This window comes from Zalophus californianus, chromosome 11 (assembly GCF_009762305.2).
Source record: "Zalophus californianus isolate mZalCal1 chromosome 11, mZalCal1.pri.v2, whole genome shotgun sequence".
NCBI classification, from domain to species: Eukaryota; Metazoa; Chordata; class Mammalia; order Carnivora; family Otariidae; genus Zalophus; species Zalophus californianus.
Window position 1 is genome coordinate 74,162,476 of NC_045605.1, and position 20,378 is coordinate 74,182,853.

At 46.9% G+C, this 20,378-nt stretch overlaps 1 protein-coding gene across 11 annotated transcripts in view; it reads left to right on the forward strand.

Annotated features, from left to right (window-relative positions):
- NAV2 (neuron navigator 2) overlaps positions 1 to 20,378 on the forward strand; it is a 387,753-nt gene that overhangs the window by 252,871 nt on the left and 114,504 nt on the right. For all 11 annotated transcript variants that reach the window (XR_003517395.1, XM_027579102.2, XM_027579093.2 and 8 more), the window contains one exon: positions 13,437 to 13,559. Coding sequence is in view for 10 of the 11 variants with exons in the window: in XM_027579102.2 (XP_027434903.1) it covers positions 13,437 to 13,559 (123 nt within the window). In the remaining variant the exon portion in view is untranslated. The remainder of the gene's footprint in view (positions 1 to 13,436; positions 13,560 to 20,378) is intronic.

Consider the following 20,378-nt stretch of genomic DNA (forward strand, 5'->3'; position numbering starts at 1 on the left):
TTTCCACCATAACTTATTTTACCAGGGTTATGCAGTGCAGCTGTTCGGGGTGCTGGGACCCCACAGAGGCAGCTGCGAGATCAGCTGGACGTGGCTGAAGCACGGGTGGGCCTCTCTGCACTCATAACCACGGCCTCCTCCCTCCCACGGGAACAGAGCCTGCGCCCCATCTCTGGAAGTGCCACACATTTTTGGAGACTCTCTTAATATGGAGGGCCTGTTGCTTAAGTAGTCCAGAGTCTGAACTCTGGGAGGAAAAGTGGCTGTTTTTCAAACTTTGTTTTAATCCCTTCCAGATTAGTATAAAGACCTCACACTTTGATTTTTTGAAAAGGGGGTGTGGCAAGGGTAAGAATAGGTGTGAGAATCATTTTATCTTTAACAGTTCTGCACCAACCAGGATTTTTTTTTAAAGATTTATTTATTTATTTTAAAGAGTGCAGTGTGTGTGTGTGTGTGTGTGTGTGTGTGTGTGTCTGCGGGGGAGGGGGAATCCCGAGCAGACTCCCTGCTGAGCACGGAGCCCGACATGGGGCTGGATCTCAGGATCCTGAAATCATGACCTGAGCCAAAACTGAGAGTTGGATACTTAACCAACTAAGCCACTCATGCACCTCCCCACCAGGATTTTGTCAACCTTTACAGAATAGATTACAAAAAACAGTGGGTGTTTTTATTTGTTTGTTTAAAATGGTGACTCTGTAACATGAAATATACACTTTCAAACTCCCATGCTCTCCCCGAGATGGGCCCACGCCCACAGAGGACAGTGTTCCCGGCTGCCTGAGTGCTGTGTCTGAAGGTGACCCGGTGCACACGAGCACATGGAAAGTGAACGGGGCCAAGCATCTGTGTGTCAGCTGTTGTGTCTCCTGGTCTTGCTGGATTTAGTGGCAGGTAATTTGAGCATCCTGTGGTCACCCAGTTTTGGCTTAATCCCTACCCTTGAAGCCAGAGGCCCTGCAGATCTGTTTCTTTGAATTGGAATACATTTACTGAATCCCATCTAGAATGAATGCCCAGAATAATGATTTCTTTTTTTAGAGGGGGAGAGAGAGAGAGGAGGGGGGAGGGGCAGAGGGAGAGGGAAGAGTGAGAGGAAGAGGGAGAATCTTAAGCAGGCTCCACACTGACTGGAGGGATCTCAGGACCCTGAAGTATGACCTAAGCTGAAATCAATAGTCGGATGCTGAATGGACTGAGCCACCCAGGTGCCCCCAGAATAATGATTTTCTTTTTATGATTTTATTTATTTATTCATGAGAGACAGAGAGAGAGAGAAGCAGGCTCCCCACCGAGCAGGGAGCCCGATGCGGGACTCGATCCCAGGACCCTGGGATCATGACCTGAGCCGAAGGCAGACGCTCAACCATCTGAGCCACCCGGGCGCCTTGATTTTTTTTTTTTTTTTTTAATGAAAATGCTACCTGGTAGAACTTTACCATCTGAGGCCACACAATGGATTCATTGTACATTTTTCGATCCTTTGTATTTGCATATGTGTATCTCTACGCACGACCTAATTTCCGTGCCCCTACTCCAGGCTGCCTGGCAAACACCTTCTCATCCTTCGGGATGCCCCTTGCATAGTTCTTACTCTCAGAAGTCTTTTCGGCCCCTCTTGCTGCTCTGGCCTTTGCTGAGCCCCATGCAAACATCCGCATGTCTGCACTCAGCCCCTTGGGGCCAAGGACCAAGTCTGATTCTCCTATCCCTAGCACCCAGGCCAGGGCCTGCCTCGAAGTGGGGGCTGCCTAAATGTGTCTCACACAGGCCAACACCGCAAAATGGGGGCCATCTCTAGAGCAACAGCCTGCACGGGACTTGGGTGCAGTGCTTCCTGCAGGCCCCAGGTGCTGCCAGAAACCAAGTTGTTTGCGGATGTTGGGTGGCGTTCCCCAGGCCTGCTTCATGCCTCCATCTGCAGAAGGGGTCTGTGTCCCGCTGACAAGTTGGTTACTTTCTTCCTCCGTCTATTCTTGGGGCACCCTGACATTGTTTTCAGCTGCAGGCTAGATAAAACAGGGCAAAATTTGCACGGACCTGAACCAAAGCGCCAGCTGGCCTCTCCCTGGTCTGGTAATGACTGTGGTTATGACCTGGGGCTGTCTCGTGAAACCAGAAGAGAAGGAGACACTGGATGTCTGATTCTACCCTGAGGTTCTAGTCATCTTCAGAAGGGATCACATAATCCCGAATGCCAACATAAATTCCTCTGACCTAATGTGAAAAGTGAATTTGCATCGTAGAGCACTTCGGGGTTGGGGAGTCATATCAGAAATCACAAGAATGATGGGGCGCCTGGGTGGCTCAGTCGGATAAGTGTCCGGCTCTTAATTTCGGCTCAGGTCATGATCTCAGGGTCGTGAGATCGAGCCCCACGTTGGGCTCCACACTCAGCTGGGAGTCTACTTGAGATTCTCTCCCTCTGCCCCACCCCATGCTCATGTGCAAGCACTCGCGCTCTCTCTCTCTCTCTCTCTCTCTCTCTCTCTCAAATACATCTTTAAAAAAGAAAAAAGAAATCGTTAAGAATGATAAAATATAGCAGGGTCCAAAGGATTCGCAGGCATGCCTCCATGTATAAGAAGTGCCTAGGGAGAAGGATTCTTTAGGCAAAGCAGAAGGCTTTGCAGGGTAGGGGCATGGGATTATGGCACCTCCCATAACCCACATATTGCCCGTGATCCCCGGTGTTCATGCCTGGTACTGTCCTCTCACGTCCCCTCCCAGCCTGGGCTTCCACAGTTACACAGTTACGCAGACCTGTAAGTCCAGGGCCATGAGTTAATTGGTACTTCAGTAGAGGCTTGGAGTTCTAACAACTCTTATCAAGCTTTGATCTGAGATGGAGTGGCCATCAGGGACCAGGTACTGTTAACATGGACACTGTCCCCTTAGTATTGAGGATCCGACTAGTTATTAGGAGGATTTGAAATGTAAATTATGATTATACTGTAGTCACACTGCAGTGACTCTTTAACTCTTAAGGAAACTGAGGCCCATCTAGCTCACAGTTCCCTCCATCCAAGCCTCAAGGTTTAAGGCAGCATTTCTCACTGACTGACCCTGACTACCTGCAGGAGAATTACTTCCGTATCTGTTAAAAATGCAGGTTCGGGGGAAGGTATGACTAGGGGGAAGAGGGGACACTGGGGGGCAGTAACACTATTCTTGTATGATACCATAATGGAGGATACATGATATGTGTTTGTCAAAGCCTGTAGAACTCTACAACACAGAGTGGGCCCTAAAGCGAACTCTGGAGTTTGGTTAATAATCATCCATCAGTATTGGTGCATCAGTTATAACAAGTGGACCACACTAATATAAAGTGTTAATAATAGGGAAAATGGTGGCAGAGGAAAGGGGGTTTGTGGGAACTCTGCTTTCTGTGCAAGTTCTCTGTAAACCGCAAAATGTTCTTTAAAAAAAAAAAAAGTCTATTTAAAAAGGCAAGGTTTGGGTCCCATGAATGACATCCTGCATCTGTGAAGCTGGGGCCTTGGAACCTGCATTGTCTTAGGGTCCCCAGATTATTCAGGTGTATTTTAAGGTTGGAGAATTCCTGGATATAAGTCAGTCTCCTTTCACCATCTGTTTCATTCCAAGAAAGAGCTTAAAGGGGCTTTGTCTAGAGGACTGTCTCCTGTGTGTGAGAGTGTTTCATCTTTCAGTAGGTGGACAAAAAGCTTCCTGCCAGTGCTAGAAATACTTGCTGCAATCCCACACTGACAGTTGCACCACAATAAAGATAAATCAGGCCAGACCCGATTCCAGACACAGGGAACTGTCAGATTTCCAAAGTGTGCAGCCTTTCTTCAGAAAGATGCCCTGCCAACTCCCATTTTAAACAAGCATCATTAGGGATTATAGTGAAAATTTTACATATGTGTATTTACTTAAATAGGGGTGACAAATCCACTGTTAACAATCCCTGGCTCTCTGTGGGATCGAATGTATTTTATTAGGAAATTATGGATTTTTTTACTTTAAAATGTTTATGGAGTTTATACGTGTCAGCATCCTAGGTAAGCTAAACCAAAATACTCTGGAAATTCGTGCTAGATGGATTTTGTGGAACTTGTGAATATTCACACTGCATTTTGCAGAAGGCACAAGGATCTTGGCAGCATGTTTCTTCACCCTGCAAGCATTTTCCCACTTAATCAATCACTCCTGCTAGGAGTTTGGTGAGAGCAAGCACAAACCCACGGCAGTGGTGAGATCGAGTCTGTGTGCTAAAATTCAGGGTGACGTGTGAGATACAGCCATGCCACGTGCCACTGCTGAGTCAGTTGATAGCAAACATAAGCAGAAGTCTTGCTATGTGAAAACTTGCAGAATATGCTAAAGGGACTGATTCAGCCAGGATCCCCTTCTGCGTTAAGTCAGAGGGACTGCTCACATGGGGCCTGGCAGGGGCCTTTGAGCTGACTCGACTGGGTGCACATTTTACACATGTGAGATTGGGGTCTGTAACGTAAGATTTAGGAAATTCTGCTTTGGATTGTGGTCTCAAACCTGTTTTTGATTGTGTTAAAAAAAGAGTTTGTTCCTGCATTATCTATTGTGTTTGTTTTTAAAATATAAGTGCCACGTCACTGAAATATTGCATACAGTATAAAACCTGCACAAAACATAGGAATTAAAAGGGACGTGATAAGAAACACATACAAATAGAAGCACCTTAGTTTTTGGTCCTATAGGTCGGTCGTCTTAATGTTCCTCACTGCAGAGACCGCTGCCTGAGACCAGAGCTTCCCACTCTGTAATGTGCAGTAGAACCACCTGGGGAATCTTACTGAACCTGGGGAGTATGCATCAGGAGGTCTGGGATACTGCAGTTCTTAAAAGTTGCCAGGTGATGGTGAAGCTGCTGGTCCGTGGCCCCTATTATGAGTGGCAAGTGGGGTCTCGAGGCGTGTGTTGAGTTTTGTTGCAAGAACCTCCCCACTGTGCCTTCTGTTCTCTTCCAGCAGCTTCGCAGCACCTAGCTTTAGGAAATAAAATCTGTGGTACCCATTTCCCCTGGTGAGGTTCAACGGGGACCCCTAGGACCCTTTGTCTCCTCCTTTACTCAGGCCTGCCTTTTCCTGCTCCTTCCTCCGTCCCCATGGCCTGCTGAAGCTGAGCTCCTGTCTGACTAGCTTAGCAATGTCTTTGTAGTGCTCCCCAGAGAGGCATGCTCTGGTGACTGGGCTAGCCAGAGCAGACTCCAGGCCTCCAGAGCCAGGTTTACTCCTGCAGCAAGCTTGACTCCCTGCCACACCCAGGATCAGAGAATCAGGATCAGCCGGGTCTGCCCAGTCATCCTGCTCGCCTTACAGCCAGGACTCGGTGCAATGGAAGTGAAATGCAGACAAACCAGGGAAGGGGCTAGCGCCCCATGAGCTGTGGGGATTCCCAGTTGGCGGCTCATGGCCATGTTCTGTGCTCTGAGCCAAGATGGCTCATGGTACGGCCTCGGGTGGCTGCCCTGGACTTGAATGAAGTAAGGCAAGATTTTGCTGGAGATGACAAGTGAACTCCCACATCCTCCTAAAAAGACGGATGTACCATCTTAGTGATGTCCTGAAGAGCCAGCAGGCGTACAACCCGTTCCCGTGGGGAATGGTGCTAAAAGGTACCCCAACTCTGCATCAAGCAGAAAGGTAGGAAATGGCTTGGATTCTCTGGGTCCACATCTTCCCTCTGCCTTTGCCAGCAGAGTCATTGGAGGAGTTCCCCAAAAGCCATGAAAGCCAAAGAAATGCTTCTGGATTACTTGTGTTGTCTAGCCCAGATTAATTATAAAGTCCTGTTGTTGCAGTGAACCCTACCTGAGAAAGACCTGCAAACCTTAGACTTTCTCCGAAGGTGGCTGTTGGCCTTGTTTCCTTGTGTGGCAGTTTGAGATGACCCATAATAGAGAAGAAGCTGCGCCATATGCTTTGATTAGAGCTCACCTTTATTTGATTTTAAAATATTAAAGATGGGGCACCTGGCTGGCTCGGTCAGGAGAGCGTGCGACTCTTGATCTCAGGGTCGTAAGTTCGAGACCCATGTTGGGTGTAGAGATGACTTAAAAATTTTTAAATCTTTGAAAAATAAAAAAAAATAATAAAATATTAAAGGTATGCCATGAGGAGGGTATTAGAGTCACTTGGTGATGTGTCTCTGTAGTTGTCATTTGGGGTGGAGGGTGTGAGTAGGGTGGCGGTGGATACATGAAATATGCCACATTTGCCTCAGCTTTGATGCCTAAAAACTTTGAGGACAGAGTGGTTTCCAAATGTTTTCTTAGTAGAATCTTAAGTCTTTGCTTAAATTTTAATACTACAGTTTTAAAATTAGCCCTGAAAATTTAAACCCACTCCCCTCCCCACCATCCTATTTTTGCATTGCAAATACTTTCCCTTCTTCCCTTAAGTCAAATGGAACAGCTTCTTTTGGGTCCTAGAAACCAGCTTTCTTCAAAAGCGTGTAGGCAGCTTTGTTAGACTGGCTTGTCGGTTTGTCCTGCTGTGACCCAGTGAAGTTCATTCATCTGACTTCTAAGAGGCCCTAAACTAAAGGCATCCTTGTACAGGTTTGTCCAGAAACTCAGTTTACATGCTAATAAACCTAGAGAGTACATGCTATATGTACAGCATTGCTGGGAGGCAGAGGGGTGCTGGGGAAAACATATGCTGTTGGGGTCCTGGACACTGGGCAGATGCTCATCTGCAGGGACTTTTCATCAGCCCACAGCACTTTCCTTTAACCATATGCAACAAAGTATGTGTTGACATATATGCTCATCTAGTTATATTGCTATTGGCAAGGAATTGTACATGTATGTGTGTGTGTGTATATATCTGTCTTGTATTCCATTTTCTTTGCTATCTTCACATTTAAATCAAAAGTTTATCCAAAACATATAGACAGGTTGACACGGCTTTGAAGAAAAAAGAATCACCCAGGCTTGATTCCCCCCCCACCCCACCCACCCCCCGTTTTGTACGACTTTCATTTCTTGCATCTGAGTGTTCCTGTTGTTCTGTTTTGTCTTTTCATACCACGCTCTGTTAGACATACGCTGAGCCTCATCAGGTCAGTATGTATTTCTTCCCTTCCCGTCCACTCCTTGCTCCCCCAGTCCTTGACAGAAGGTGATTTCTTTTGCGATTAGTGGAAGTCAGCTTGCGTTACTAATGCAGGCCACGGTGAACTGTGAACTCTGGGCACGAGGAGCCACCTTCCCCTCAAAGACAGTTTCACTTGTTTCACATTGTTGTCTCATGACGTTTAAAGAAGAGATCTATTGGCGAAACGTTGGATTGAAAATCTGGTGTATTTGTTCTAACAGGTCCTATTAGATTCCAAAGCTTTTTCATAGCTAGTGTCAGTTACATAGAATGCACCTATTTTGTCTAGGAAGTTCTTCATAATAGGCATGTGGTGTTCACAGATCTCTCCTGGCCTGAGGGATGGTGAGTCTACCCTACAAGTCTGGTCATTCCCCCAAAGGTCTGAGACGACACAGACAGGAGTCAGACAAGTGGTGCATTTTGAAAAGTCCGTACAAGGAATTTCTGATGAAAAAATGCTCACCCCAGCTGGAGTATTAAATGATAGAAGTCTTGAGATGTCAGTGTTCTCTTTGACACAGAAACCAGAGCCTCTTAGTCATTTGCTTAGTACCTTAGTAGCTAGCTTCCTGGGCTCGAAGTCGGAGGTCTCAACCCACCTGGCTCCCCGAGTGAGCCCCGGTCCCCGTGCCGCCTGGCTCCTGTCTATTCCTGATGCTCCAGCCACAGTGATCTACTTCCCATCCCCCTAACTGAACCTTCCTCTCCATTTCTCCCTGCGTTTGTACGTGATACCCATGTGCCTAGACGGATCCTTCTCCTGTGGCTGGCAAACTCCTATGCACCCTTCAAAGGCCAGCTTACATAGCTCCTCTATGACTCTCCCCCAGGGTGCTCTGAGCCTGTCCTACATCCATCTGCAGTACTCACACTCTTCAGGTCGTAGTGGATTTAACTGTTCAATGTCGGAGTCCCCTCTAGATTTTGAGCTTCACCAGGGCAGGAACTAGGTCTTTCCACCCCCGTAACCCCAGCCTAGTACAGAGCCTGGTACCTACTAGTTGTGCGATTAAAAAGTGAGGAGGGGACGCACAGTCACTGCTCTGTGATATGGGCAGTCGCTGCTGATAGTGCTGATAGTGCTGCTGATAGAAGTGCTCCCAGGCCCTGGGCTTTGTATACGGCCGTGCCTTTAACCCACTACAGCCCTGTGAGGTTAAGCTGTAGTTTCGCCCACCCTGTAGCTGAGGAAATGAAACTCAAAGGAATTACACCAAAAAGTGGGACACGAAGCTGGGGTTTGAACCCACCTACCTGCACTGTGATCCTGACCACAATTTCACTGTCCTCATCTGAAAAACAGATAATACACTTGATGAGAGCCTTGAAGGTACAGTGTCATGACTTATGGGTAGCACTCAACACAGTACCCAGGTAGCCTCCATAATCATTAGTTCGTATTAATAATGATGCACCCAAGGTCCCCGAGCCGGCAAGGGGCAGAGGAGACATTTGAACCCAGGTCTTTCTGACAAGAGAGCCCTGATGCCAATTCTTATGTTCGTGGGCCAGCCCATGGTGCCCCAGCCTTGAAAAGAAACCACCCCCTCCCACACACACACATGTACACCTTGTGTTGTTAGCCCAGGCTCCATCGGGGGGCCTCCAGGGAGGCTGTGGAAGGCGGAGGCAGGGCCCCTGCACCCATCACTGTAAGAACTTGAGACGGTAATGTGGAAATTGTTGAGCGGCTTGGTGGCTTAGTCAGGACCCCACCGAGCAGACATTAGGATGTTACCGGCACATTATTGAGCTCCAGCACTAGTTATTTATTTCCCCAAGGAGAAGGAACCCTACAGTGTTGGTGCTGGAGGATCCAGTCCCTGGATCTGCTGCTTCCTTCCTTGTGACCTCAAACTAACCCTGTGTGACCCTTGCTAAAGTTCCCAAAGATGGGGCATGGCCATGGTTCCCCTGCCCCCGCATCCCTCCATCCCCCACCCCTGTCCAGAACACAAGCCTTCTGAGCCCTGCTGCACAAGGGCCGCTGATTCAGATGAACACACCAGTGACTGCTTCACCTGTAAATTATGCTTTCTTAAGGGGTTAACTTGATGAAGGCAGTCTATATTAATATATTCAGTAGCTAGTTCCTACACAAATCTGGGTCAAACCAAAATTTTATTTGGTTTGAAGAGTTATTTAAAGACATATAAGGGGGCCGCTTGGGTGGCTCAGTTGGTTAAGCGACTGCCTTCGGCTCAGGTCATGATCCTGGAGTCCCAGGATCGAGTCCCACATCTGGCTCCCTGCTCTGTGGGGAGTCTGCTTCTCCCTCTGACCCTACCCCCTCTCGTGCACTCTCTCTCTCTCTCAAATAAATAAATAAAATCTTTAAAAAAAATAAAAACATATAGGGAGCGTTTTGTAAATGAGGCTGTTGGAATCAGTGGCTAATAATTTATTATATTTTTAAAGATTTTATTTATTTATTCATGAGAGACAGAGGGGGAGAGAGAGAGAGAGAGAAGCAGAGGGAGAAGCAGGCTCCCAAGGAGCAGGGAGCCCGATGCGGGACTCGATCCCAGGACCCTGGGATCATGACCTGAGCTGAAGGCAGACGCCACCCAGGCGCCCCAGTGGCTAATAATTTAAAAATAAATATTTTACATTAGATTGTTGATTGTGAGCCTGGTTGTAGTGACAGCTGTCTCCTAGTGAGAGGACATAAAATAGAACTTATTTTTAAGAATGTTATAAAAACTATCTGATCGGTTATGTGTTTTTGCAAATGTCTGGGAAAAGATGTAAATTCCCCATTTCCTCACAATTTCTCCCCACCCCACCCCCAATCCCTTACCCTCACCCCTCTCACACACAGTGAATGAGATAGATTTGCAGGGCTCCTGGGTGGCTCAGTCGTTAAGCGTCTGCCTTTGGCTCAGGTCATGATCCCAGGGTCCTGGGATCGAGCCCCACATCGGGCTCCCTGCTCAGCAGGAGCCTGCTTCTCCCACTGCCTGCCGCTCCCCCAGCTTGTGCTCTCTCTCTCTCTGTCAAATAAATAAATCTTTAAAAAAAAAAGAAATAGATTTGCAGCAAAGCTGGGTCACAGTCCGATTAGTTGCATTCAACTCCCTGGCCCTTGAGTTCTCTGTGCCATTTGTGAAGGCAGAGGATCTGATTTATCTTGCCTTTCTTCTCCGCCTAAATGAAATCAGAATTCCCCGTAGCAGTCGATAGGCCAAAGTAACACATCCAGTCCCATCTCTCCAGGGCCCACCCACCGCTGAGGGTTTTCATTTTTGACAGAACCACACCGTGCTTGGGTGTTGGTGGGTTGGGGGCTGTGGTGCGTCTCAACATTCGTCTGTGGACCATTCGTCTGTGCAGACATTCGTCTGCAGAAGGCAGAGGCTCTGTACCTGGGGGCCTTGTCTACACGCCTGGGTGCGTGTAATTGCCCAACTGTGAGTGTTGTTTCACCAGCAATAAAAATCCAGCAGGGAAATGAATGCGAAAATGAGTTTGTTTGTCCTTTGACAAGATCCCCGCAGTTGAAAAGTTTTTGTTTATATGGCTGGGTGGGCTTTGCTAAAATCAAAATTAACTGCCTTGCTTAAATGGTGCAGCAGATTGTGTTTTGAAGAGCTTCCCCTGAATTCTCCTTGAAAGGACATTTGAGCTAGAAACTCCAGCCTCTGGCAAAGTCACTGTTTTGATCTAGGTGGGCGCTTTTTTCTCCTCGTGCTGTCTCTAGGACATGTACACGGAGCCCACCACTGGAACCTGGGTTACACTGAATGAGTGGGTGGTTGGGTGGACAGATGGTTGGGTAGACCAGCAGATGAACAGTTCAGTTTGCCTTTCCATATATCTTAGATGTCATGTTTGCTGGCAATTGAGAGGAAGGAAAACGTGGGGCGCCTGCCTGGCTCAGTCAGTGGCGCCTGCAACTCTTGATCTCAGGGTTGTGAGTTTGAGCCCCACGCTAGGGGTAGAGATTACCAAATAAATAAATAAATAAATAAACTTTCAAAAGAAAAAATGAATTGATTAAAAAAAAAAAAAAAAGAGGAAGGGGCACCTGGCTGGCTCATTTGGTGGAACATGCAACTCTTTATCTTGGGTTGTGAGTCTGACCCCCAGGTTGGGTGTAGAGATTAGTTAAAAAAATAAAATCTTTAAAAAATAAAAAGAGTACAGCAGACCTGCAATCCGTGTCCTCCCCAAAAGTTTTTGCTAAACCCCATTCAATGCCTGTGTCTTTGGTCTTCGTGCAACAAAAACAATTTGTCATGAGCACTTAGTATGTGTTAGGCACATGGGATATAGATTTCAACAAAGTACAAATAGTCCTTGTCCTCAAGGAATTTACCATATAGTGTAGGAGATGAGCACTAAAGAGTAATTACACAAATAATTATTAAACTGTAGCTGTAATCCCTCTTTTTTGTTTTTGTTTTATTGAGATACAATTCATAAAATTCACCCTTTTAAAGTATATAATGCAGTGGTTTTTAGTATATTTACAGTGTTTGTTTTGGTTTTTTTTAAGATTTTATTTATTTGACAGAGACATAGAGAGAGTGGGGAACACAAGCAGGGGGAGTGGGAGAGGGAGAAGCAGGCTTCCCGCCGAGCAGGGAGCCCAATGCGGGGCTCGATCCCAGGACCCTGGGACCATGACCTGAGCTGAAGGCTGGCGCTTAACGACTGAGCCACCCAGGTGCCCCTTTGCTTTGTTTTTCGTAGGACAGAGTGGAGTGAAAAACTCAGTCTCATCTGTTGTCATTTTGTTGGTACAACCACAACCAATTGGTTTGACTGCTCCAACAGATTTTACATCATGTTGGCATTGCATTGCCTCTGATCATTAATGTCATAAGGGGCAGGAGGGGACATCAGAGAAGTTCCATTTAGATGTGGTGTCCTGGAAGCTGCCCTAAAGGAGAATTCTTTTGATGCATATGGAAACAACTTCTTATCCCAGATGCGCCAGTGAGAACTGTCTTCTCTGCCCCTAACTGAAACGTACTGGACATGGGCAACCTCCACAGCATCCTGCAATTCCATTTTTCTAAGAATATATCCCAGAAAGGACCCAAACTCGAAGTAGAAGTCCAGAATTGACAACTCTCAAAATCTACTTCATAGATTCTAAAGCTAAAATACTAAAATGCGGTGAAACATTTTGTGTGATATAGCTCAGCGGACTGTCTCAGGAAAATCACCACTCATGGGTCTTCTTAATAAATGTCATTTCACTTGAAATGCGAGACACCTGCATTTTCAGACACCTTGCAGGTCTATCTGATGGAGCCTGTGTGAGAATTCAAGGGACCCGAGTTTGGTTTCTTGCTCTGCCCAACTTTTGTCTTGCCTTCCTGTCTTCCTCTGAAGATGGGGGTGATGGCACAAGCAGTCTCCTTTATGGGATTTTGGAAGGAGGCAGGGTAGATGAGGTAAAGCTGCTTTGTACCTGAACTACCCCCTGCTGGTGGCGAAGCTCTCAGGAGTTGGTCTGGGTGGCCGATGGCTATCTATACAGAAGAAGCTCCAGGGGTACTCCCTCCCCTGATAACACCGACTCCATTGGAAGATAGCTTTGTGGACTCACCAAGAAATCTGGAAGAGTAAATTAGGCTGAGTGGTGTTTGGAGAGTTTTGTGACAACCCTCTTAAAGCATCGATATCAAAGGTGAAATTCACCATTGTAGATACTTCAAGATAATGACACCCCTAATAATGTCTTCCGTGTATATGGTCTTACACAAATTGCAGAGCACCTTCATATGCCTTATCTGGCTAATTCTCATGTCTGCCTTGAGGATGCAGGAAGGCTGTGATATTCCCATAGTTCAGATGGAAGACCCAGCGCCCAAAGAAGCAATTTGCCCGTGATGACAAAGGTGGCTCGTCTGTCCTCTGTCTTTCCTTTCCATCCTCTTTTAAAAGCTTGCCTACTTTCTCCATTGCACTATTCTGTCATATTTTTTTCCCTGTGCTTTGCTAATGATTGTCAGTTCCACTCACATTACTTAGGTAAAACACCTGCTTGTATAAATGCCAAATTAAAAAGAATGTCATGAATACATCTGACAGTTAGTGTTATTCACTAGTTCCCTTCTGCTTCATAGATTCCTGTGAGTTTGGGTTAATTAAGCCGAGTTCTATTTTTGCTATCAAGTGGGTGATCCTTTGGGTTGAATCAACAGCGGAGTTATCCCTGGGCTGTGATTAGCGACAGAGCCTTGGGAAAGCCTTAGTTCCTTCCCCCTTAGAGCACAGGATGGCCATGTAGGGCTCCTGGATGTGAACCACAAGACTGTATATGAATTGCTCTTGACCATATATTTGCATCATCCTCTGCTCCTGTTGAAGGTACATGACCGACGGTGGACTTGGCCTCTATACTCGTCGCCTGAACCGGCTCCCCGATGGGATGGCTGTGGTGCGGGAGACCCTGCAAAGAAATACCTCCCTGGGCCTTGGCGATGCTGACAGGTAAGTTTGCTCCACTTGAGACTGACCAGGTGCAGAGCTCATTTCAGAGTGATCTGAGAAGTGAGGGTATGATATTGAGAACAGACAGGCACTGCCGTGACCCACGCAGGGGGTGAGAGGCCTTGAAGCCACGCCTGGGGTCAGGAGCTGGCTCAGCAGGTAGGAGAACGCTGCTAAAGTGTTCTTGAGTCCTGCTTCTGGTTAGGGTGGTGCTTCTGACAGCAAGAATAGAGGGAGTTTGGGCTTGGGTAATTTGGGATGTTGTTTTGACTGTTGCTACTGTATCTTTGTCAATTCCCCAGGCCCCAGGGATCTGCTTTACTTCCTCTGTTAGCCAGCTTTCTAGGTACTGGACTTGGGAACACAGTCCCTGGTGATGCACAGAAGGACTGGGTGCCCAAGGGAGTGCTCCTGGCCTTGGCTGAGCAGGCTTCACTGTGGGTCTCCTGTGGCCTGGCACTAGGAAGGAAGGCTTAAGGATGTAGTTTATACAGCACATGCTGAGGACCTGACATGACAGCACTTGACCGGTCTTCATTACAGCCCCCGTCAGAGATGAAAAGAGCTTCAGAGAACATTACAGTCTAGAGGGCTATTGAGTAATCCTTACTCTGGCACAAATGGATTCTATGGCCTTGAGCAATCTATTAAAGAAGGGGTTCAGACTATATGATTTCCCAGATCCCTTCCAGCTCTGATGCACTGTATTTCTAGATTTCAATACCCTTTAATAATCTGACCGTTGAATTATTTTGCTGGTATACTTGACCTCTTTCCCCCTGCGTGCTGATGAGACGGAATATGGAATTTAGATGTGTGTGCTTGAAGTCACCATACATTTTTGGGTGCTAATCCTTATGGGCCAGAAAGCCACATATTTGCAGCACAAAGCCAGCTTCTTGCTGTTCTCTTAGCTGGATATACTTTTTACAAAGAGCTAAGTGATGTCTGTGGTTCTCTGGCTTAAGAGAACTAGGGCATGCTGAAGTTACCCCCAGGAATGGAATTTGCTCAAGAGGAATCTTCATCCTTTCTCCAGGAAGACTGAGAAGCCTGTGCTGGTGTAGAGAACACTGAATCAGTTGTCAGAAACCTGGAATCTGGCCCAGGCTCTGCCACAAACTTGAATCTGCCCTTCTCAGAGTCTCCCAGGGTCCAGGGTGGTGATTTATGCTGGAGGTGACAAAGGCTCTTCACCAGAGTTTCAGCTCAAGTCAGCTTTCTTCCTATAATTAATTTGTTTAAAAGTATTGGTTTGAGAATTCCATAGAAAGGTGAACCACTTAAGAACTGCTCTTTCTTTTTTTTTAATACTGCTCTTTTTACAAATTTTTTAAAGATTTTTTTATTTTTTATTTGACAGAGAGAGAGCACAAGCAGGGGGAGAGGCAGGCAGAGGGAGAGAGAGAAGCAGGCTTCCCATGGAGCAGGGAGCCCGATGCGGGGCTCGATCCCAGGACCCGAGGATCATGACCTGAGCCGAAGGCAGATGCTTAATCGTCTGAGCCACATAGGCGCCCCTCTTTTTTAATTTTTTATTTATTTTTATTTTTTTTTTTAGAGAGGGAGGGGGGAGGGGCAGAGGCAGAGAGAGAGAATCTTAAGCAGGCTGCACCTGCACACCCAGGGTGGAGCCCAACATGGGGCTCGATCTCACAACCCTGAGATCATGACCTGACAGAAGGACACTTAAGCCCTGAGACACCCAGGCGCCCCGGAGAACTGCTCTTTCTAAGGCTGGAACATTCTATAACTAAACTCTTCAGAGGAAACATTATCAGGGAGAAAGTCCGTTGTTGTAACACCCCCACTGGAGATTTCACAATTTGCCTAGTTATTTTGCTTATTTGTATTCTCCTGTAAACATGTAGCCGGTTAGTTAATCTATTAGCATGAAATTCAGGCTTTACAAGGTACATTTTGCCTTGTAGCAAAAGAAGAATCTGTGCTAGGCAGTTTAATTTAATGCTTCATTGCAGGGTTAATGGAATTATTATAGATCACAGCTGAGCTTGTTCCTGCTTTTGGAGGTGGAGGATTGGGGGTGGGGGCTGGAAAGGTGGATAGCGTTTGTTACGTTGTCCAGCTCAGCCTCTTTGACGGGACCAACTGGACAGCAGTGTCTTCTGGTTCTCCCCAGACTGGAATGCTCAGATGTGGTCATTTAAGACTGAAAGGATAACTGACCAGCTTTTAAAGATAGAATTCAGGTGGCTTTTTTTTTTTTTTTAAGTTAGGCTCTAATAATGCTTATAAATCTCCTATTTCATATAAGTTTTGCCCTGTAGGCAGTGAGATATTTTCCATTGTTCTAGAATATGTTAAACTTCATTCATCTCTAAAGTTATTGTAAACAGACCGTAGAAATGCTTCATCTTTGGCTAAGTTGAAATTGTAGTAGATTTGTTGCTGTAAAGTTCTTCATGCAAATCTCTTCCAAAAACTATTATATTCTAGATGAGTATTTCCCGAAGTGGGAGGCTAACGTTAGTGGTATAGGAAATAATTTTAGATAGTAGACAGGGAAATATTTTTTTACATTTGAATTGTAATATTAAAAAAATGTATAACTAGTACATCAAACTCAAGATTTTACAAATATTGTTTCAGGTGAAGAATAGTGTCGGCGTGAGACAATTTAATGTGAAATATCAAAGGAGAATATCACAGATGGTGTGTGGGTATTTTTTTTTTTAAAGGTAGTATGCAAATGGCTGCAGCCAAGGTAATCCTATTCTTGTCCCTATAATGAGAAATATGTTCTTTAAATTATTTAAATTAGACAAATGAAAAAAATACCTACAAAAAAAATGCAGCACTTTTCCAGAATTCTTCCCTTTTAAGCTGAAAAAAGGGAAAAATAGCCCAGAGCTGAGATAGTTCCAGGAAGTTCTTTATAAAAAGACAGCCCAGTCCTTAAGGGTTCACGCATGGGCCGCAGACTGCACGCGTGCTACAAAGGAAATGGGGAAAGTAGTGAGGGAGGAGGCCTGGTCAGATGTCAGCCAGGAGAAGAGGAGTATAAGACGGCAGATCACCTCACCGTGCCCACGGGAAGATCATGAACCTCAGCGGTGCAGCTTAGGAGCTATACCTCTTCCAGGGGAAGGCCCCGACAAGGACGCTGACCTAGCACGCAAACCGTGGCTGTTTGCAACAGGATGTGGCTGGGATATCTTCAGGGCTATTAAAAGGAACTGATAGGAATAGGTACCTTCAGAGCCTGGGAGATAGGGACCATGTCGGTCTGAGAGTCCTGTATGTCACCAGCCGGCGTCTAAGAAATAAGAAAGGATGATAATCAATCCACAATGCCAAGTCTGCCCTTGATCTGCTGTCACTCTTCAGGATTGCCACCCCTGGGCTCCAGTTTTTACCTGATAGTCATCAGTGGCCCCTTCCAGTGAACTAGAGCCGGCCAGCTGAGGGGGCAGGATCAAAAGGGACAAACGGAGGTGGCTTGTTCCAAGTCGCAGGCCCCAGATAACAGGCAAATATGGAGAGGTTCGGCATGGAGGGCCCCAGGGAGCCAGGAGGCCGGCCTCGCAGACCGTCAGATGGTTTGCTAAACTCCTGCCAGTTCCTGCATGCTGTCCCCTCAATACCCATCAAAAGTTCTTGAACTCCTGAGAGCTGAGTGCTTTCAAAGCGTAAAGCTCAGCTCTGGGAAAGCTTCCATTCCCAAGGAGCTCTCTCTGTCCCTCCACAGCATTGCCCTGCTGTTTGCAGCCCTCGCTGGCGTCACCGACGTGCAGTTCCAGGCTGCTTCTAAATGGCATCCCCCGGTCATGCAAGTGTCACTGAAGGTGCAAGGACAGAAATCAGGCCCGTCGTGCACAGTTAGGTCAGGAGGAGGGCTTTGGAATGACATGGTTACTTTCTTCTACACCATTAGAATATTTATTGACCTCCAGTGGCCCTTATTAACTGAAGTGGTAATAAAAATAACACAGCATGAATGCTGTGCGGTAAAACGTCAGCCTGAGACTTGAACCAAATGACAGTGGCCCTCTGATGTCATGCCAAGAAACCAAGCAGGGAACTGTTTCTGTTCCTTCTTGTTACAGGGTTTTCATTGCCCTCCAAGCTCTGAATGTTTTAGGTATTGAGACTGCACCTTGAAAATGAGGATTCAGAGTCATTGTACAAGCTTTACCATCCGTGGTAGGGGCCCAGACCTTGGTGCCCAGAGCTGTCCCAGTTTCAGCTTGAATTGAGAGTCCCACGGTGTGAGGATGTAACTATGCAACCTGGTATTTCACCAGCCTGCCAAGCCCAGTCCTCCTCACCGGGAGTGTCACAAGATGTCCGAGAGCCCAGGGCACTGCTGGGCTTTGTGATTTGTGTGCAACGAGGCGGCCTCCTGGCACCAAGCAGTGTATTCACCAATTCAGGCCTGACCTGCAGAGAGGAGCTGAATCCAGGCCAGAGGTCCCCAGCCAGGAGAAGAAGTTGGTGGGAGCCCTTACCAGGTAGTAAGTCCCCAACCCAGGTGTTTCTTAGACTGAGCCCCTGCTGGGGTGTGCAGATGAGAGGAAGCACAAATGGGAACCAATCCCTTGCCCTCCCTTCCAAGCCCCTGGTAGGGAGGGTAGACAGGGTAATGGCCCCACAGGGTCCACAGCCTAATCCCCCAGAACCTGTGGATATGTTACACCACATGTCCAGGAGGAATTACAGTTGCTTATCAAGATGTTTGGATCAAGAGATTAACCTGGACTATCCTGGCGGGCCAGTGTGATGACCAGGTCCTTAAAAGTAGAAGAGATGGGTGGGAGATGAGGCAGAGCGATGGGCTGTAAGGACCCCACTTGCCCTGCTGGCTTTGAAGACAGGGGCCGCAGCCAAAGCGTGCCCGTGGCCGTGGCCTCTTCAAAGGGGAGAAGGCAAAGGGAACGGACGCTCCCCTCGAGCCACCCAAGTGAGTGCAGCCCTGCCACCACACGTGCTTGCAGTCCATGAGACTCAGTTTGGATTTCTGCCTCACAGATCTGATAGTCCATTTGTGTTGTTTTCTTTGCTACCGTGTTTATAACTTGTTACAGCAGCGATAGACAACTAATACAAACCAGAAAATAAAAACAGTAATAGTCACCATTTCCCGACAGATCGCTACATGCCAGGAACTGTGCCAAGCACCTTACAGATAAGATGTCGTTTCCTCCTAACCCTGACCCTTTGAGAGGAGGTATCCTCCTGGTTTCATAGACGTTGCCCCCGTGTCCTGAGAGGGTCAGGTCAGGTCAGACCCTGGTTCCTGTCCTCACTCTCACACAAGTCCCTTAACTCTCTGAGTTTTGAGGTTTTTGTCTATAACATAAGGACAGTATTCACACCTGTCTCCCAGGACCGTTGTGATAAATACTCAAGGTGAAGGTGGTGAAAGTGTTTTGTAAAGTACCAAGCAAAGATAGAGTCTGAGTATTCCTCTGTCCTGGAAGCCATCCGGAGCAATCTGGGTCTGTCTCTCCATGATTCTCTCTCTCTCTCTCTCTCTCTCTTTTTTTTTTAAGATTTTATTTATTTAGGGGCACCTGGGTGGCTCAGTCAGTTAAGCATCTGCCTTTAGCTTGGGTCATGATCCCAGGGTCCTGGGATCGAGCCCTGTTCTGGGCTCCCTGCTTGGCGGGGAGCCTGTTTCTCCATCTCCCTCTGCCGCTCCCCCTGCTTGTGCTCTCTCCCTCTCTCTCTTTCTCAAATGAATAAATACAATTTTTAAAAGAAAAAGATTGTATTTATTTATTTAGAGGGTGAGTGGGGGGAGGGGCAGATGGAGAGGCAAAGGGAGAATCCCAAGCTGACTTCAGCTTGATCCCACAACCCTAAGATCATGACCTGAGCTGAAATCAAGAGTTGGACACTTAACTGACTGAGCCACCCAGGTGCCCCTCTCTTTTCTTTATATTAATTAATTAACTAGTCATTAAGCCCTCTTCTTTCCATAACAGCGTAGAGTAACCGCATATACTAGAAGAACAATTGTAAAAGCAGTGAAGCATTGGGACCATGGGGGTGGGGAGGTAAGTGAGAATATGACACATCAGAGAGGGAGAGAACCAAGAATACAGATAAACTTGCCATACGGTCCTCTGCGGTTGCACATTTTAGTGGTAGTTCAGCACTGAGCTTCCTACCAGCCTAAGTGAAATGAACTTTGTCTTGCTTTCCCCCCTCCCTTCTGCCTTTATCTTTTCTTGCTTGGGTTGACCAGCTGATCCCTCCCTCACCTCCATCTCTTTCTCTGTCTCCCATCTTCCCTCCCTCACTGTCCTTGCCTTCCCCTTTTGATTGCCTGTTATACCTATGAGTGCCCCTGCGCATTTTCTTAGTTCTGCATTATACTCGTCTTTCTGGGACAAGAAGATGCCTCTAGCACAGCACCCAGCATCCATGATCCTCACTGCGTTTCCCTTCTGTCCCTCTCCCCCTTCTCTCCTGCTTGTGGACAGCAAAGGGAGACACAGTAGGAGAGAGTGAGAGTTCCATTCATCTGAAAGCTCATAAAAGGAGCCTTAGAGGCAAATCTCTATTTCCGTGGTAACAGGGTAGTAATTACTGCATTGGCTTTTCCCAAAGGCCTCTTTGCTGCTGGTACCACTGGCTTCCTTTTTAAGTAAGTGCTGCTTGTGGAATGGGTGGGCAGGGGGCCACCTGTGCTGAACAGGAGGGTGGTGCTGACAGGAAGCAAACCATCTGCACTTTAAGCCACAAAGGAATTCTCCCAGAGGGGTTGTGCAGAGAAGAGAGTGAATAGTCTGTGGAGTAGCATTTCACATGCATGTAGTGTTTTCACTTAAAAAAAAAAAAGCAGGATAATGA